The sequence below is a fragment of the Phyllostomus discolor genome, chromosome 5 (assembly GCF_004126475.2).
Source record: "Phyllostomus discolor isolate MPI-MPIP mPhyDis1 chromosome 5, mPhyDis1.pri.v3, whole genome shotgun sequence".
In the NCBI taxonomy this organism is placed as follows: domain Eukaryota; kingdom Metazoa; phylum Chordata; class Mammalia; order Chiroptera; family Phyllostomidae; genus Phyllostomus; species Phyllostomus discolor.
In genome coordinates, this window is record NC_040907.2 from 146,167,660 (window position 1) to 146,186,231 (window position 18,572).

The window sequence follows — 18,572 nt, forward strand, 5'->3', positions numbered from 1 at the left end:
CATTCTGAGGTTGGTTGAATCTGTGGATGTGAAACATGCAGAAATGGAAGGCCTTCTACTTAAAATAGCATTATCATAAAAACAATTTTAGTATTGATCTTGGGTTTAGTAACAATCTTGGATTCACAAGAATGTTAATGATTATGTTCAATTGGTGATGCTATAGATTATCTTTTCTCATTTCTAAATGGTTGAATATTGGATTTTGGGGGGGTGTTGGGCTTTTGAATGAAGTTGTACATACATTTTGTGTGTTAAGTGAATAGTAAATAGCATATTGGTTTTAGATAATAATTTAAGGAGTAAAAAGGAAAGGAAAGGTTCTCCTATAACTCTCCACCTAAGGCATACTTTATTCAAATTTTGGTATATTTCCTTTTTTGGCTTTCCTTTTTCTGTGCAAATTGTTTTCATATGATTGCAGTCACACTTGATTATATAGCATTGATTCTTTTTTATTTTTTTTAACTTTTATACATAGATGTTCCATGTTCTTCAGAAAAATATTTTTAAACTGTACAATATTGATTGATCATTTTCTATTTATTGGAAATTTATTTCCAGATTTATATACTTTAAATATAGTTGATTGAGCATGTTATGCATAAAAATGTCATTACTCTTGTAATTGAGTTTTTCCCCCCTCATTCACAGGTGAATATAAGAAAGATGAACTCTTGGAAAGTGCCAGGTGTGTTATAAATATATACCATGAAATCTTTACCATTTACATTTTTTGTTTTTGCAATAAGCAAACTATAATAGTGAATTTTTTTAAATGTTTGCATAAATGTCTTCAATAGGAACTGAGAAAGACTAGAAATTACTAATGAATTTTTTGTGTGTGTTAGGAGTGGCAACGAGGAAAAAATGATGGCTCTACTCACACCATTAAATGTCAACTGCCATGCAAGTGATGGTAGAAAGGTACTTCCTTTTCCAACTAAGTGTGTTAATCCCCGGTAACATAAAAATGTATTTATCTTATTATAAATTAAAACATTTGATGAGAGTGCTGATGCATTCTTTTAAGCAGTAATTTGGATTTTTTAACTTTAAACCTTATTGAAAATAAACATGTAATCGTTTGCTTCCTGTTTGCAATAATGAACTTACAAACTTTTATTCTATGCTTTTAATAATGTGTTGGATATTTTAAAACCAAATTAATGACTATTTATTTAGACAATAAAGTTATAAAGCTTTTCCTCTGGATTTTTGGTTTGGATTTTTAGCTTTTCAAACTTTTTTTTTAAGATTTTATTTCTTTAATTTTAGAGAGGGAAGGGAGAGAGATAGAGATAGAGAATCATCGATGTGTGGTTGCTGAGGGTCATGGCCTGCAACCCAGGCATGTACCCTGACTGGGAATCGAACCTGCGACACTTTGGTTCGCAGCCCATGCTCAGTCCACTGAGCTACACCAGCCAGGGCTGCTTTTCAGACTTTTTTAATTTCAGTATTTGAATTTCATTAATTTTTCTGATTAACATTTCAGTCAACTCCACTGCATTTGGCAGCCGGATACAACAGAGTAAAGATTGTACAGCTGTTACTGCAGCATGGAGCTGATGTCCATGCTAAAGATAAAGGGTAAGTATTTGAACAAAAGTTAGGATTTTGTTCAACAGTAACATTTGAACAAATGTTACTATCCTTATAATAATTTCTGTAACTTTATAAAAATCATTTTTTATACTAAACAGCATAAACATTTGAGCTTTTGTAATTGCAGATTGCTGTGAGGATACAGGGACTTAATAAAACATTAAGGCAACCACTTTTAGCACTTACACTATACTTTAGGGGGCGTGAAAAAATACCTAACGATACAGGTTGTGTACTACATTTGAGATGATACAGAAGGACACTACTATAGGAGTTCCCAGGAGGGGACTCTTGGTGATAGCTGTAGTGATTGGGAAATCCATTGGGAGGAGATGGTACTTGACCTGGACTCAGTTCAAGAAAGCTAGGGAGTTTAAGAACCATCACTCTGCTCAAGAGAATTAGTGTGAGAAGATGTTGCTAAAGCAGATGTGACAGCATATTTAGGAAACAGTGACTAGACCAGCTTAGCTGAAGCAGGTGATTCATATAGGAAAGAAATGAAGGTTAAAATTGGAGAAATAGGTAAGAACCAGGTTTTAGAGGACTTGTTATCTTAGCCTAAACAATTCAAACTTCATTCTGCCAGCCATGTTAGCCATTGAAGGATCTCAAGCAAGGAGAATGATTATTCTAGAAGAGGAGTTATAGGAAGTACATTCTGGTGACGATGGATAAGGTAGACTGGAGAGGGAGAATAGAAGCAATAAAAGAGTAAGGGGAGTGAGTATGGCAGGGATTCGGGCATAATGAAGATATATAGTAGTGGTGGTAGATGAAATGGAAATGAAAAGATAATACAAGATGTAGTTCAGTTTAACAATGGATAAGATTTGTTGACTGGATGTGATGAGAGTGAAAGGAATAAAAAGATAATTACATTTTGAATTTTAAAGCTGAATGAGTGAGACACAATGATGCACATACTAAAATCCAAAAGGGAAAATTATTGTAAGGGGGAAAAATTGAGTTCACTTTTAGAATTCTTGGTTTTATGAGATGATGATGGGAACTCATGGGGAGGTAACTAGCAGATAGTTGGAAATGGAATTGGGGATCAGGCAAGTAAAACATTTTGTAGACAAAAAATGGGAAGGAAAGTCATGAGTCTTTAAAGAAGGGCGTATAACTAGAGACTGAGGCCATCACATACATGTCTGGGGTAATCAGTTGCGAGTAATTCCCGTGGAGGAGCAGCTCACAGATACATAAAGATTTTAAGGTTCCACTGTACCTTCTTATGTAGAAAATTCTTCTTCCATTGCAATCACAATGAAATTAAGTTTTAGTTTTATTAAGGAATATACCTTACAGAATTTATCTCAAAGAAGAGTCATTGTTTGAGCTCTTGAGTTTGGAAAACATGTTTAGAAGTAAACCAGGAGGGAGGGAAATCTATCCTACACCCAGGGGATAGTCCTATGTACAGGCATTTAGGGAACTGCAAGTGGTTTAGTATACTGTTATTGCAGGGTGAGGCTAGAGAGGGTCAGATCGTTATATGCCAGGCTAAGCAGTTGAAACCATCTTTTGAAAGCAAGGAAGAACCAGTGAAGGATGTATAAAAAGGAGTAACCCCATTAGATAACCTTTTGAAAAAATCTGGCCATAGCTTGAGGATCAAATTTAAGTGAGGGTTAATTTCAGTAATACAGGGAGCAATAGTAAAAGCCTGAACCAAAACAGCGGCAGTGTGTGTTGGCCGGGGTAGGTGGTGTGAGGGGCAGAGATAGATTTCACAGAGACTTGAGAGTTATGATTGCTAGGATTTAGGTTCAAGTGGACACGTTTTTATTGAAAGGTCACATAAACCATTTGCTATTTAAATCTAATTAAATTTAAATTAGTCAAAATTAAATAAAATAAGTTTAGGGAATCTGTAATAACAGGTTTCCCCCCTCTCATATTGTAGTGATCTGGTGCCTTTACACAATGCCTGTTCTTATGGTCATTATGAAGTAACTGAACTTCTGGTCAAGGTTAGTTTTCTTCTACTTTTTTTTATAATTATATAAGGTGCTTTAAATACATAGTGTATCTATTTTCTATGTGTTTTTAGTGTTCAGTGGATATAGGAGTATTTATAATTATTATAAAATGTAGACGATTGATATGTTAGCATTTACTTGAGATTTTTGAAATACCATAAGATTTTAAATATAAAGTGGCACCACCATCTTACAAATAGCAAATTAAGTAATTCTATAATTTGTGGCTACAGAGAAGTTTCAAAACTCTTGAAAAATATCAGAAAGCAGTTTTTAGTGAATCGTATATTGTTAAAACCACCAGTTACCTTCACAACATTTGTACCTTGGGTTGGAACGGGCTCACTGAGTAAGCTTTAATTCTTCCAGTATGTTGGGTGGCTATTGTTGAACAGGCAGGTTCCCAGAACTGGCAAGAAACTCCTTATTTTGCTCCCTGTTGGGTGAGAATAAAAGAAAATATATCCTCCTTTGAGTGCATCCAAGGATGTTACCCACACCCCAATTTTTTTTGTTCCCCAGTCTCTGTATATGTATTTGACCATACACTTCTCTCATTCTGCACTCATTCTGCCCCTTGAATATTTTTCCTTATTCTGTCAGCAGCTGTCATAAGAAGGTCATAACAGCTACTGTTCCTTCCATTGGTGGGGAAGGGGGGTGTATTCTTTTTCTGAAATAATTGGTTTAAAAAGTGAACTTTGGGAATATAACCTGTTTAAGCTTGTGTGATGTTAAATTACAGACTATTAATAATTCTAAATTCTCTTAAAAATTGAACACTAAGTATGTGTTACCTTCCCCCCTCCCCCCCCAGCATGGTGCCTGTGTAAATGCAATGGACTTGTGGCAGTTCACTCCTCTTCACGAGGCAGCTTCTAAGAACAGGGTCGAAGTGTGCTCTCTTCTCCTGAGTTACGGTGCAGATCCAACACTGCTGAATTGTCATAATAAAAGTGCTATCGACTTGGCTCCCACACCACAGTTAAAAGAAAGATTAGCATGTGAGTATAAAACGATGAATGTTTTGCTAAGATATTATGATATCAAACTAAAATTATTTCTTGTTTGTTTCTAGAAATGTTTAAATAGTAGAATATTTTCCTTAACCATGGGTTATATGTTTTAGATTAGCATATTTAATCATTTGGAAGTTTCTACTCATTCTGCTCTTAAGAGGCTATGAAATGAAAACGTATTTGTATTGGATTTTTTGAAGTCAAGTTAAATGCTTTTTACATGTGTTAGTCTTATAGATGGTAGGCTTTTGAAAAGAATACAAGTTCCTAACTTTGATGTGACTTCCTTGTGAAAGTGCCATGAGGTTAAAGGGTTGTTATTTTTCTGAAATAATTTGTTTAAAAAGTGAACTTTGGGAACATAATGTGTTTCCGGGTTGCTGTCTTGTAAACATAGTCCCCGGATTTTACCATCTAATATTCTTTGGTATCCGGACAGTTCTATGGTTTTCTATGTATAGCTGAAGTGTGGATATAGTGAGAAGTAGCCACCTAGTTTAGTTTGCCATACATAAATAGGAAACTTACATTATTTTGGAGTATTAAAGGATAAGGATGGTTTCACAGATCTGAGGAATAGAAGAGAAGAACCTTAAGAAAATATGTAGATGCCTCTTGGAGATACCCATCTTGTCCCGAGTTCTCTGATGTGTGAACAAAGCCATCTGCTATTGCTGTAATGTTAGTGTAGGAACTGTGATCGCCCTCTATTTTTACTGAGAAAATTTCTGTGTTTTAGAAAATTCTCAGAACTCTCTGGGAATATATGGCAGTTCTCTAGATACCTTCGGACCAAAACAGATCTTGAGTTGGCCATGGGCTACATCTGTGATAGAGTTGGGGATAAACTGGGTCATAACTGAGGTGAACTGGAACACCACTGTTTCCCTTTCTGGGGGTTCTATTTGTCTTTAGACTCTCAGCTTGGCAATTTTGGTAGATAATTTTGAAAATAATTTCAAGAAAAATACTGTGTCTTTTACTAGGTGAATCCTGTCAATTTGACTATTCTCATACAGATTTAAATACTTTTTCTTCATCTAGATGAATTTAAAGGCCACTCTTTGCTGCAGGCTGCACGGGAAGCTGACGTTACACGAATCAAAAAACATCTCTCTCTGGAAATGGTCAATTTTAAGCATCCTCAAACACATGAAACAGCATTGGTAATGTTTCAGATTTAAGTTTTTACAATACAGTAACCAGAAATATGCAAAACTAGTCATTATTCTACCTCTTCTGATGATACAGGGTGACTATCATAATGTCCTCCTACTTTTAGTAATAGCATTATTTTAAAATCTGTACTTTTTAAAAATTAATACCTGCTCATATATAAAAAAGTATCAGACAATACAGAAAAATGGACAACCTGAGCCCCCAAAATGCAGTGCTATTGCTCATTTGAGTATCCTTCCAGAAAAATGCTTTATGTATGTACTGGATATACTGTGTATAGTTTTTTATTATCATGAGTGGTACATATAATTTGCTTTTATATTATAAAAATTATAACTATTTTATGATTGGAAATTTGAAACCCGCCCTAACCAATGTGGCTCAGTTGGTTGAGCATCCTCCCACAAAGTAAAAGGTCGCCAATTTTACTCCCAGTTGGAGCATTGTACAGGAGGCAGCCAGTCAATGTTTCTCACATCAGTGTTTTTCTCCCTCCCTTCTCCTCTCTCTGAAAATAAATAAATAAAAATCTCTAAAAAAGAAAAGTTGGAACCCACTGAAAATAATAAGAAAGAAAATAATTCTGCCACCAACATAAAAATCACTTGGTTTTCCTTCTACTATTGTGATTTCTTTCAAAATTAGGTCTAAAAGTCAGTATATTTTCTCTCTCTACTGTGTGAATAAAGTGTGTGAGTAAAAGCTGTTTCCCTGATGGAAATAATGACCCCAGTGGAACCGCAACAAAGTAAATGAGAACCAAGCAGTCTATGGAAAAGCATTCAGAAAAGATGGGAGCTAGTAAGCATAAGTGATGGAAGATAGGAAAGGGAATGGTGTAATCAGAGACTACCTTAAATTTAAAAGGAAGCAAAAATTTAAAAGGAAGAAATCCTGCTGTATGAATTGCAGAATGTGCTTTGAGTGAGGGAAGATGACCCTAAATAAATTGCCATGTTTAGGGGAAAGTTTAACTCATGTAGCCTTACTTATCAAATTCCTTTTATGGTTTATTTTCTTCCTTACAATGTGACATAAACTATGTGAAGATTATGTAGAAACCTATCTATAAAACATTGTAGATGGTTTTTTCTACTTATAAAAATTATCCAGGTAAAACAGTAGTAAAGCTGCAGACTAATAAGAAATGCTAGTGCAAAATTAAAATCATAACAGCATAAAGATGATACAGAGAGACTTGTAAAGACTGACATGGAAAATTTTCTGGGTCTGAACAGCTTACACTACATCTTGATTTTTCCCTAAATATTCTGCTATTTAACACCTTAATTTTGTTATTAACCTTAAAACATACTAGGAGTTAAGTACTGGATAGTTGTCCAGGGGCAGTGTCTTCCAGGTTTCCAGAAATTACAGGCCCTGTCCCAGGAAGGGGCAGAGGAATAGAGGAGCAATTTGAAATGAATGCGGTCAAAATTCTTGGAAATAAACTATTTCCAGTCTGTGTACTATCCTATTAGATGTCCTGGAGTGGTTACTCATAACATGCAAAGGAGCTAGGCTCACCAATTAGAAAGGGTTTTATTGAGAGCAAAGGAATGATTTTTGTGACAGCAACAGCATCAAAAAAATGGATCTGAAACAAAGTCATGAAGATTGGATAAACTTTGTAATTAACATCAGGTCAGAATCAGAAAACAAATATCCTATGTACTGTGTAGTTAGCTGTATAAAACAACTTAGCCTCTAACAGTTATCTAGAACTTTTATTCCATGAATTTCAGGTTTAAATTTTATCTTTATACACACACACACACACACACACACACACACACACATTGATTTAGCCATTCACTCTTAGACATTTTTTAAACACCTGTTGTGTATTCGTGTCATCCTGGATGTTGAGGATGAAAAGATCTGGGATATGACCACAAGATACTTAACTAGGTTTATAATGAGTGCATCCCTGTCTCCTATCTCTCTTACTCCTTGATATATCATACACATTCATGCTACCACGTCCAGCTTGAAGTGTATCATTTTCTACCACTGATATTTGCCAAGCAGGTAATCCAAGCTCCTTGTTCTGCTGGAACAGCTGATTGAAAGAGAAATAAATACTACTCGTCAACAAATACTGTTCCATCAGCGCTATTAACCAAGCAGCATCCAGAGCTGATGAGTGCTATGTTATTTCTTCATGTAAAGAAACCCCAGCTTTTGGGGCATTTTATTAATGAACCTTTTAAAAATAATATAAGCACCATTCTCAATGGGAATAGTTTTGAGTATTGGTCACATTAATTTAAAATTTTTATCACAGTAGTAGCTTTTTCAAAGATGTAAGAACAACTATAAAGTTTGACCATTTAGTAATAGATGTTATCTAGTAAATAAGATTTTCAGACCCTGCCAGAATTTAGTAATCGTTGCACATTCTATCCAATAGAAAGTCTTTGAGTAGCAAAGTTTTTAAAAAGTTGGTCAAAAATAAAAAATTAAAATAACTTCTTGATTGGACACAAATATTCTTAAATAAAAAATCAATCACGTATAGTCCTTGATTAATGCTGCAATTTAAATTATCTAGCATTGTGCTGCCGCATCTCCGTACCCTAAAAGAAAGCAAATATGCGAACTATTGCTAAGAAAAGGAGCAAACATCAATGAAAAAACTAAAGAGTAAGTATAATTTTAATAATTAAAAATTATTGACTTTTTTTTTTTTTGAAAAATACACTTACTATCTGGCTGGCTTTTTCTCTTTAAGATTCTTGACTCCTCTACATGTGGCATCTGAGAAAGCTCACAACGATGTTGTCGAAGTTGTGGTGAAACATGAAGCAAAGGTATTACCTCTTTGGTAATCTTTGGTAATCCAGTGAGTTATTTTGTTTAGCAAATGAAATGCCTGACTTTTTAGACGGTTCACTCTCTTATAAGTATTACTGTTTTCCTCTTAATCTGTACTTAAAAATAGTCCTGCAGATACTTTTTCTTTATCAAATTTTTTGCTAGAAATCCTATGGATTTATTCAAAATGACATTTTTCTTATATAGCCTTTATTCCTTTTAACCACCACCACCAGTTCGCCCCACCTGCCCCCGCCAACCCCCCACCCCCCACTCCCTGGTCCAGGTATCCTAAAGGTCTTTTTGTAACATTCTATATAGTCTTCAGGAAAATATCCCTAGCTACAAAATACTGATTCTGACCTATCATATTTTCCAGTATTCTTTTCTCATGTCTTTTGTACCTAGGTTACCATGAAACTCTGGTTATTTACCCCAGCCACAGTCTTTCTTATCCTCTGTTATTTCTGTGACTGAGCCAAAGAACTTGGAACAGAAAATGAATTATTTAAATAACTTGACTAAAAACATAGCTCCCCATAGTGGGAAATGCTACTCATATTGGGAAATTAATATTTTTTAGTTGGCATTTATGCACAGTGCATTTTATTTGTTGAATAATTAGTTATGTTGTCATCCAAGCTACAAATCATTTCTTACCCAGGAACTTAAAAAAAAAAATAACAATCTGTAAAAGATAAAAATAGTATTCCAGATAGGGGTGACAGTCACCTAATTCAGCAGTTCTACAAGTTTTTGTTTTTGTTTTTTAAAGATACATTTCCTTTTTTAAAATCCTCATCTGAGGACATGCTTATTGATTTTAGAGAGGGGAAATGAGAAAGAGAGAAAGAGGGAGAGAAACATTGATGCAAGAGAGAGACATTAATCAATTGCTCATATGAGCCTGGACTGGGGACTGAACCTACAACCCAGGCATGTTTTCTGACTGGGAATGGAACCCACAGCCGTTTAGTTTACAGGATGATGTTCCAACCAACTGAGCCACATGGGCCAAGACAGTTTTTAGCTGCAGACCCTTGCCTTTGAACAACATCGTTAGTAGAAATTTATTATATAACAGAAAGAATGAAGCTACTCTGAATAAAGGGAGACAAATGAAATAGAGATCCCTTCCTCCTTAGATCGCCCCGAGGCTCTTCTCTAAATGTGCTTTGCAGAATAGTTTTCTGATCTGTCCTTCCTTGGGCTTCGCACTCAAGTAACCACTTAGAATTCTACAGTTTCTTTTTTTGTTGCCTCTCAGTGTCTTAATTTCTCTTTGATTTGGGGGAATTCTTGATGATGTATAATTTTCATCTTTCCTATTGTAAACTACTGAATAAAGTTATTTCTGCTTGACTGCTTGTCATATCTCATTTGTCTGTATGTTCTGTAACTTTTCACTACTTGCTTTTTTGTGCCTGAGATGCATTACTAGAAGAATATCTGGATGCATATTAAGTTTGAGTTGTGAAACTCAGTGAAACACGTATTGGATAGGGTGGCCAGCCATCCAGGTGTGGCCAGGACTGAGGAAGTCCCAAAATTTTACACAGTACTTTCAGTGCTAAAACTGGGGAAGTCCCAGACAAACCAGGTGACGTTGGTCACACTAATCTTAAAAGAGAGTAGTACCCAATTTAAGTTTTCAAGTGAATGTACTTCATATTTTAGTGTGTCTTAGTATGTGAATAAATAAATTACCCTGCACATTTTAAATTGCTTTTTCAGATTCCATAAGGCTGGAGATGAGCCATTTATATGTAGTCTAGTTTTGGATTCATTAAGAAAGTTTTACTAAATTCCCGTTTAAATTTTTCCCAATTCCATGAATATAAATTGGACAGAGTCTCAAAACATACTAATGGCCACAGGATTAATTACCAAGGAACTTAATTTCTCAGTTATGTTTTGAAGATTTATTTCCCTGGTTGGGAAGGGTGAAGTAAGGATGAGATGGGGGAGTGTTACAGGTGGGGTTTTTTTTTTATGATGAACATTTTTAAAAATACAGCCAAGTTGAAAGAATTTTATAGAGAATATGTGCCCACAAGCTAGATTTTGTTAACATGTTGCTACATTGCTTTATTACATATCATTTTCTCCCTCTATCAATGTATCTTTATTTTTTTTGACATATCAGAGTAATTTGTACATTACTGTACACTTCTTAAGTACTTTCACATAGGTGGCATCTAGAGGTCAGTATTCATTTACAGGCTTTTTTAAGTGTAAAATTTACATGCAGTGAAATGCACAAATCTTAAGTGTACATTTACTGAATTTTGACTAATGCATACACCCGTGTAATCAAAACTCACCAAGATACAGAGCATTATCTTACGGCAGAGGACAGGACCCCCATCCAAGGCAATCTCCATCCCTAGAGGCAATAATCATTTTTACTTTTTCCTACATAGGTTAGATTTGCCTGTTTGAGGCCTTTGTGTCTAATGAATCACATGATGATTATACTTTTGTGTAAGGCTTTTTCCTCAATACACTGTTTTGGAGATTCATCCACTTGTGAATAGTTTGTTCCTTTTTATTGCTCAGAAGTATTCTATTGTGTGAATATTTTATAGTGTATTTTGTATATACAGGTTATATTTTATTTACATGATAAAAAAATGTGGATGATTAAGCCAATAGAAATAAGTGTTTTAATGCTAACCTAACCTCTGGATTTGTTACTGACTATTGTCTCTCTTTGGATTGTTCTCCACATTTCTGGACCTCAGAGAACCATAAAAATACATGGATTAGACTTTCTTAGGCAGTGTCTACCTCTGAATGTGGTAAACTTATTAATACTTTGATGTTAAACACAGCTGTTACTCAACATCTTACCCTTTTAACCCAAAATTGAGTCTTCCTTCTGCTGTCAGCCTTCATGAATTGGTGGATTTATGTTCTAAATTTGGGCATAAATATTTGTTTTGAATAGGCTTCTTAAGAAAATAGTCGAGGATTTTAAATTAGTAGCAAATGTTAAATACATGATTGGATGATTTAAAAATTTGAGTTGAAAGCTAATTTCAGCTTTTTCTGTATTGTTCAGGTGAATGCTCTGGATAATCTTGGTCAGACTTCTCTGCACAGAGCCGCACACTGTGGTCACCTACAGACCTGCCGCCTGCTCCTGAGCTACGGGTGTGACCCTAACATCATATCCCTGCAGGGCTTCACTGCCTTACAGATGGGGAATGAAAACGTGCAGCAGCTTCTTCAAGGTATTAACTGCTTCCATGAAATTATTTTTTAACCTTTAAATTTTTTCACACGCTATATAAGAGTTGGTAGTAAAAGGAATTTATTTTAGAATTTTTGGCTGTTATTTCTTCCTAACTTATTATAATTAATGTCCAAATGTGTTTAATCTTTATTAGGATTTTGTTTCAGTAGCATTTTCTGCCCAATTTCTCTGAATAAATAGCTGACTCTTAAGTTTTTATCTAGAAAGCTTTTATGAGTATGGTACAATAGTAGATATTTCTTTTTAAAGAAGGGAAAACTTTGAAAGGTAGACGTCTCTTGGTAGAGCAACCATAGTGATAAATAATACTGTAAAGACTAGCCCTACTTCTATGCTGCTTTTTTTTTTTAGATTTTTCATATGTAAGGCATGTAGATTTTGTGCAAGGTAACCAACTATTTGACTTAATACAATTTATTTAACTATTCACCCTTTCATTACATCTAAAAATATTTAGACTAAATATTTATATACAAGTTATAAATACCTACACATATCTTAAAAATTTTAGCCTAGAAATCTGGTCCCATGATTTTAAAGTGTCTTTGCCTACATGTCTACATTTTACTAGAATTTAAGAGTATCTGACATCCCAAAGTGGTAATGAGAAGAAATGTAACAGATCAAACCTTTTGTATCTTCAGTAGTCACACTTGAGATCCTTATACCTGTGGTCTAGAAACCACACTTTGAGAAAAACACTCCTTGACTAGGTGGAGGCTGGTTGATAAAACCTCCTGGAAGCTGCCAGAACTGTGAGCTAACTACAGGACTGCGTTACTTCCCCGCATACCACATATTTGTTTCAGTGTCATTTTGGCTAGCCCTATTCAGTTGCCTAGTGAGGGAGATTTACAGTCTTGGTGGTTTTATGCAAAATGCTGTTACCTACTTTTCCAGCTAATTTCTTAGAATAAAGTATCACAGTACAATTCCCAGATCAGAGAATAAATGTAATTGTTAAATCATCTTCTATAAACGTTATGTACCATTTTATACTCTACTACTAACAATATATGATAGGATCTGGTTTTTTTTTTTGTCAGCCCCTAGGTATTATAATTCTTAATCTTCTCTTTGTGTGAATTTGTGTGTGAATTATAGAAGTAATAGATGCTTTTTAAATACAAATAACAGAAATACTGTCATGCAGCTCCTCCATTTCCTCTTTGCCCACTAATGGATGAAAAATAAAGTGCATTACTTTGCAGTTTTAAGATACATGTTGTGATATTTTTTCCATTTTTTTCTTTGTCTTACCACTTTGTTTAATGCTTTATTTAATGCCTGGGTAAATATTTTTCCAAATCAATTTTGATTCTGCTTTTGATATACTACTCCACCACATTTTTCTACTACAAGATAAAAACGCTTACCTATAGTCTCTTCTATTATACTTAAGGTTTAATTTTTATATTTAAGTCTTTAATCCATCCGGAGTTTATTTTGTTCTAAGACACAAGGTACATGTTTTTTCCTTTCCTATGGGATTTATTTAAGCTATAAAACAGATTTCCAGACCTGAAAGTGAGTTTAGATATCTTCTAATCCAACTTCTCTCATTTTGAAACTAAGAAGAGTCTGAAGCCGAGAAAGTTCAAGTGACTTACCCCAGTCAGATAGCTAGTTAATGTCAGAACCATGGTTAGATCTCTGGTGGTTGCACTACTCTATTTTTCCACCATTCTACAGGTTTGGTTATAGAGCAGGCCATCTTTCATCATCTTCCTTTACATTGTCTAAGTCACACTTTATGGTTATTATTCACATTTACATGTATGTCACTTACATATGTTTCCAAAAAAAGTTTTAAGAAAGTCTTAACTCTTTTTCCTCTAGTACCATAGGTATTTTGTAGATTTTGTAGTAAAATCTACCCAAGTAAAAAAGAACTCTACTTTCAGGTAAGATGCCTCCCTTAAAGCTTGGTAGTTCCTCCTTCTAATAGGAGGAGTTAATTGCTCTTTCCTTCTTTTTCTCTTTAGAGGGCATCCCATTAGGTAATTCAGAAGCAGACAGACAACTGCTGGAAGCTGCAAAGGCTGGAGATGTAGAAACTGTAAAAGTAAGAGATGATCATATGTTTTTTACTTTGAATTTTTAATTTGACAGTGTTTGATGTATCTATACTGTTAAAATGAAGAGCCTAGTTATTTGTGTACCTTGTTTTAAAAGATAAATAATGCTAATTTAGTTCTGAACATTAGAATCATTAAGTAATGAAAGAAACTTTTTAGTTTTACATATATTTCTGTAAATGCATCACAGTCACAAATTTAAATAAACTGCATGTTTATGGAAATGCATTTTGTTTAAAGGACCTGTACATTTGTCCCTTTAAAAGAATAAGGTATATCCCCCTGACCAGTGTGGCTCACTTAGTTGGAGCATCATCCTATAGACCAAGAGGTTGTTGGTTTGAATTCTGGCCAGGGCACATGCCTGGGTTGTGGGTTCGGCCCCTGGTTAGAGAGTGTATAAAAGGCAACCAGTTTATGCTTCTCTCTCTCTCATTGGGGTTTCTCTCCCTCTCTCTCCTTTCCCATCTCTAAAATCAGTAAGTGTATTCTTGGGTGAGGATTAAAAAAATAAGTTATATCAAATTATCATCTATTGTTGTTTACATTTGACATACAAAACAAGAAGGCAGAAAAAATTAAACAGTGTCTTATTCCATCTATGTATGTCTTCTCTGAGGACCCAGTGTTTAAACATAATAATGATGCAGTGTTGCCACTTTTCAGAGCCACAGTCTCCTTATAATCTTAAACTTATCCAAACTGAATTTTTTGTTCTTTCTCAGAGGAGCCAACTTCAGCTCTTAATTCGGCACCCAATTCCCATAGTTGTCTTACTTAGAGTAACTGATTACTTCCTTAGATTTTGCTTTGCTTTTCACAACAGGATCATATCTAATGTCTTTGATGCCTATACCAGATATTTCTGTTACCTGTCGTAATTGTGTATCCAGCTAAATATGTAACTCAAAAGCCAAACATTTTTGCAAGAGCAAAATTACTTTTATTTTATTTTATTTATTTTTTAGACAGAGGGGAAGGAAGGGAGAAAGAGAGAAGCATTAGTGTGTGCTTGCATCTTGTGTTCCCCCTACTGGGGACCTGACCCACTACCCAAGCTTGTGGCCTGACTGGGAATCGAACCGGCAACCCTTTGGTTCACAGGCTGGTACTCAGTCCATTGAGCCACACCAGCCAGGGCTAACTCAGCATGTTTTACATGTTTTAGTAGTCCCATATTTTTTTTTCATTTTGGAAAACTTTTTTTTTCTTTTTTGGCAATTATGCTATTTTCATTTCCAAAGCTACTAAGAGAAAAAAACTTCATTGTACCCCCCTATTCACTCCACATGTTTTCAAAGCAGTGTGAGTCCTATTTTAGGGACCATTAGTAGGTAATAAGAAATTCTATAAAAACCTGAATGTATTGATTTGATTCACGGGAGATGTATCTATTTGAAGCAGTATCACCATATTTTCATATGGTGTTCTCCATCCTGAACAAACCCACCCTGCAAAGACAGTTTTAGATTCTTCTGAGGATAGAATATGAATGTTGGTCTCATCTGAACTTGAACATTGAGAAAATTTATTCACTATACTTTCAAATAAAGAGATCTCTGGAAGTTGATTTAAAAGTTCATGGGATCCTACCCTACTGCTTTATCTGTGTAGGTAGTACAGCTATTCCCAAATAACTGAAGGTTTTATTTTTAAAATAATTTCATTTTTTAAAGAAAGATCGTATTATAATTGCAATCTTAAATGTTTGACAAGTTTTATATTTACATTTTTAGTCACTTAAGTAGGCGGCTAAGAGGATATTGACAGGAGGATTTTGTTTCTATTACTGGCTGCTGGTTTGTGGAAAAGCAAATCACTTGAGTTAAAAGTAGTGAACCAAAATATTTCCTGCAGAAGTGATCAAAAATTAAGTTAAAGGAAACTTAAGTTCAGGTAACTTAAGTTAAACTTAAAGGTAACTACTTAGTTAAAAGGCAACTAGCTGATTTTTTTATTGGGGGTGGATGATAAAAATGCTTGTCTACTTATATATGTTAAGGAATATAAACCAATATTCAGTATATATAATAGTAAAGACAAGACTGTTTTTGTAAAGCTAGAAAGAGTCTAGAGGAAGAAACAGATAAAGAGGTGAAATAAGGGGCAGGAATTGGATTTAGAGAATAAAATAATGCAATTGGATTGAGAAAGACCTTCTTCTCTCCCTTATTCTCTCAGACTAGTCATCAGGCTGTCTTCTCTCACCTCTCCTTTTAACATCAGTTGATAGAACTTTGTCTTCATCCACTCTTCTATTCCTTATCTAGCTGTAGACAGGTAAATCACTGGGACAATAACATCTGCATATTACCCAGTGTATACTTATGTGCTCACTTGTGTTTTGTGGTGATCCATAGACTAGATGCTTTCTATTAGAAAACCTTCTCAGTCTGGATAAAACTAAACTGACAAGTAGGGAGTAGTGTGGCTAGTGATAACTACCAAACCTAGCACCTGGCATATGTATGACAAAATACTCATTCTTAGAGCCTGACACCAGACCATGAGATGCCATATCTCATATGGGACCCTGAATCTATATATCTGACAACGTCTTGTTTGGATAGCATAGAAGAGCTTTATCACTCCTGTGATTACACACCACTTGAGGTTAAACCCCTGAAAGTTGATCCTTTGGTTTATTGGCACTAGGTTATTCTACTTTTAGGGTAGGATAGTAAAGAGAGAAGGGTTTTTACTTACATTGATAATTCATTTGACTTTTTTTGAGCTTCATGATTTTTATTACTGGTGTTGCTTTGATTCCCCAAATGCTCATGCAAAATACTCTAAGTATTTTGAGTGTTGCCATACTCTTACAGCCTTTCTCAGCTAGGCATTATTCTCTAAACCAAAGAACACAAATAATTATTTGATTGACTATTTTCTTCTCCCAAGGATGGTACATAAACAATAGCATTCTATTAGTTAATTCATTCCATATTGTGCACTATAATTCTGTAAATGTTGTTCCATGACTACCAGCATCAGCACCACCTAGGAACTTGTTAGAAATGCAAATTCTCAAGCCCCAGGCAAGACACACTGAGTTAGAAAAGCTGGAGGTAGGACCAAATGCACATGAAAATTTGAGAATCACTGGTCAAGAGCAGTACTTTCTCAACCTTTAATATGCTTACAGATCACCTAGGGTCTCGTTAAAATGCTAGTTCTGACTCAGTAGATGGGGGTCTGAGATTCTGAGTTTTCAACAAGCCCCAAGTGATGCTGATGCTTTTATGATGCAGTGTACTTCCACATATATTTGCCAAAAGTGCAAGTTACAATTGCTAATAATTCATACTTAGAATACCTTTATGTAAATAGTAGTAGTGGTAATGATAAAATTCACCTACTAGTTTTAGCAAAAGAAGATGATATAGGTATAGATTAGAGGACCAGAAGGATTCCCAATAAGTGACAGGATGAAATAAGAATAAATAGCACCCTGGCCAGTGTGCCTCATTTGGTTATGGGACTGTCATCCCATAACCAAAATGCTGAAGGTTTGATTCCTGGTCTGGGTGCATAGGATCCCTAGCCTGGGCATATATAGGAGACAACCAGCCGGTGCTTCTCTCTTGCATCGAGGTTTCTCTCTCTCCCTTCCTTTCTCTAAAAGCAATGGGGTAATGTCCTTGGGTGAGGACAAAATGAATTTTTTTTTTAGATTTTATATATTTCTTCTTAGAGAGAGGGGAGGTAAGGAGAAAGGGAGACAAATAAACATCAATGTGTGGTTGCCTCTCAAGGGCCCCCTGCTGGGGACCTGGACCACACCCCAGGCATGTGCCCAGACTGGGAATCGAACCAGCAATCCTTTGGTTCACAGGCCAGTGTTCAATCCACTGAGCTACACCAGACAGGGCAGGACAAAACAAAAAAATTTTTTTTTAATTTTTTAAAATAAATAAATAGCAAATAGTTTCTGAGGATGCTGAATTGATGAAACAAAAAATAACTCAGACATTCAAAAATTCTACTAAATGAATGAAAACAAGAAACCAGAATGTATAGCATCATGTGTATTCTGGGTTCCATCCTATAGAAATTGTGTACTGTTCAGAGTGTGAACTGCAGAGACATCGAAGGGCGTCAGTCTACACCACTCCATTTTGCAGCTGGCTATAACAGGGTGTCTGTGGTGGAGTATCTGCTGCAACACGGAGCTGATGTGCATGCTAAAGACAAAGGGCAAGTACCAACAATTGCCATGACCTCTCTTTCCATTACCAGACCTTTTTAGAAAAATCCGAAAATATTTTTATGATAGTTCTCAGCTCTTTATTTTCAGGGACATCTGTTCTCTAACATTAAATTAAATTTAGCTTCTTCATTTTAGTTAAGATTTTATGATGGTTAGCATTTATTGTCAGACTTATTTGCATAATTCCTTATATTTTACAATGGCCAAGGAGATTGCAATGTTAGTGTAATATTGATTTAAAATTCTTTTCAATTTGCTTTCAGGATATTTAAGTTCTTCCAGTTTATCTTAAAATTATTTTTCTCTAAAAATATACATTTCCTAATTATAGATATTGAGTATGTATGTTTGTTATATTCTCTGTAATTTTAAATATTTCATCTTTGCCAGCACCCCAAAAATAATTCCACTTAG

The 18,572-nt window shown here is 35.0% G+C and overlaps 1 protein-coding gene across 3 annotated transcripts in view; it reads left to right on the forward strand.

Annotated features, from left to right (window-relative positions):
* TNKS2 (tankyrase 2) overlaps positions 1 to 18,572 on the forward strand; it is a 52,066-nt gene that overhangs the window by 10,407 nt on the left and 23,087 nt on the right. For all 3 annotated transcript variants that reach the window (XM_028511285.2, XM_036026991.1, XM_036026990.1), the window contains exons 4-14: positions 655 to 691; positions 852 to 927; positions 1,499 to 1,593; positions 3,521 to 3,587; positions 4,414 to 4,600; positions 5,660 to 5,781; positions 8,349 to 8,440; positions 8,529 to 8,607; positions 11,676 to 11,847; positions 13,856 to 13,935; positions 18,000 to 18,145. In XM_028511285.2, coding sequence (XP_028367086.1) covers positions 655 to 691; positions 852 to 927; positions 1,499 to 1,593; positions 3,521 to 3,587; positions 4,414 to 4,600; positions 5,660 to 5,781; positions 8,349 to 8,440; positions 8,529 to 8,607; positions 11,676 to 11,847; positions 13,856 to 13,935; positions 18,000 to 18,145 — 1,153 coding nt within the window. The remainder of the gene's footprint in view (positions 1 to 654; positions 692 to 851; positions 928 to 1,498; positions 1,594 to 3,520; positions 3,588 to 4,413; positions 4,601 to 5,659; positions 5,782 to 8,348; positions 8,441 to 8,528; positions 8,608 to 11,675; positions 11,848 to 13,855; positions 13,936 to 17,999; positions 18,146 to 18,572) is intronic.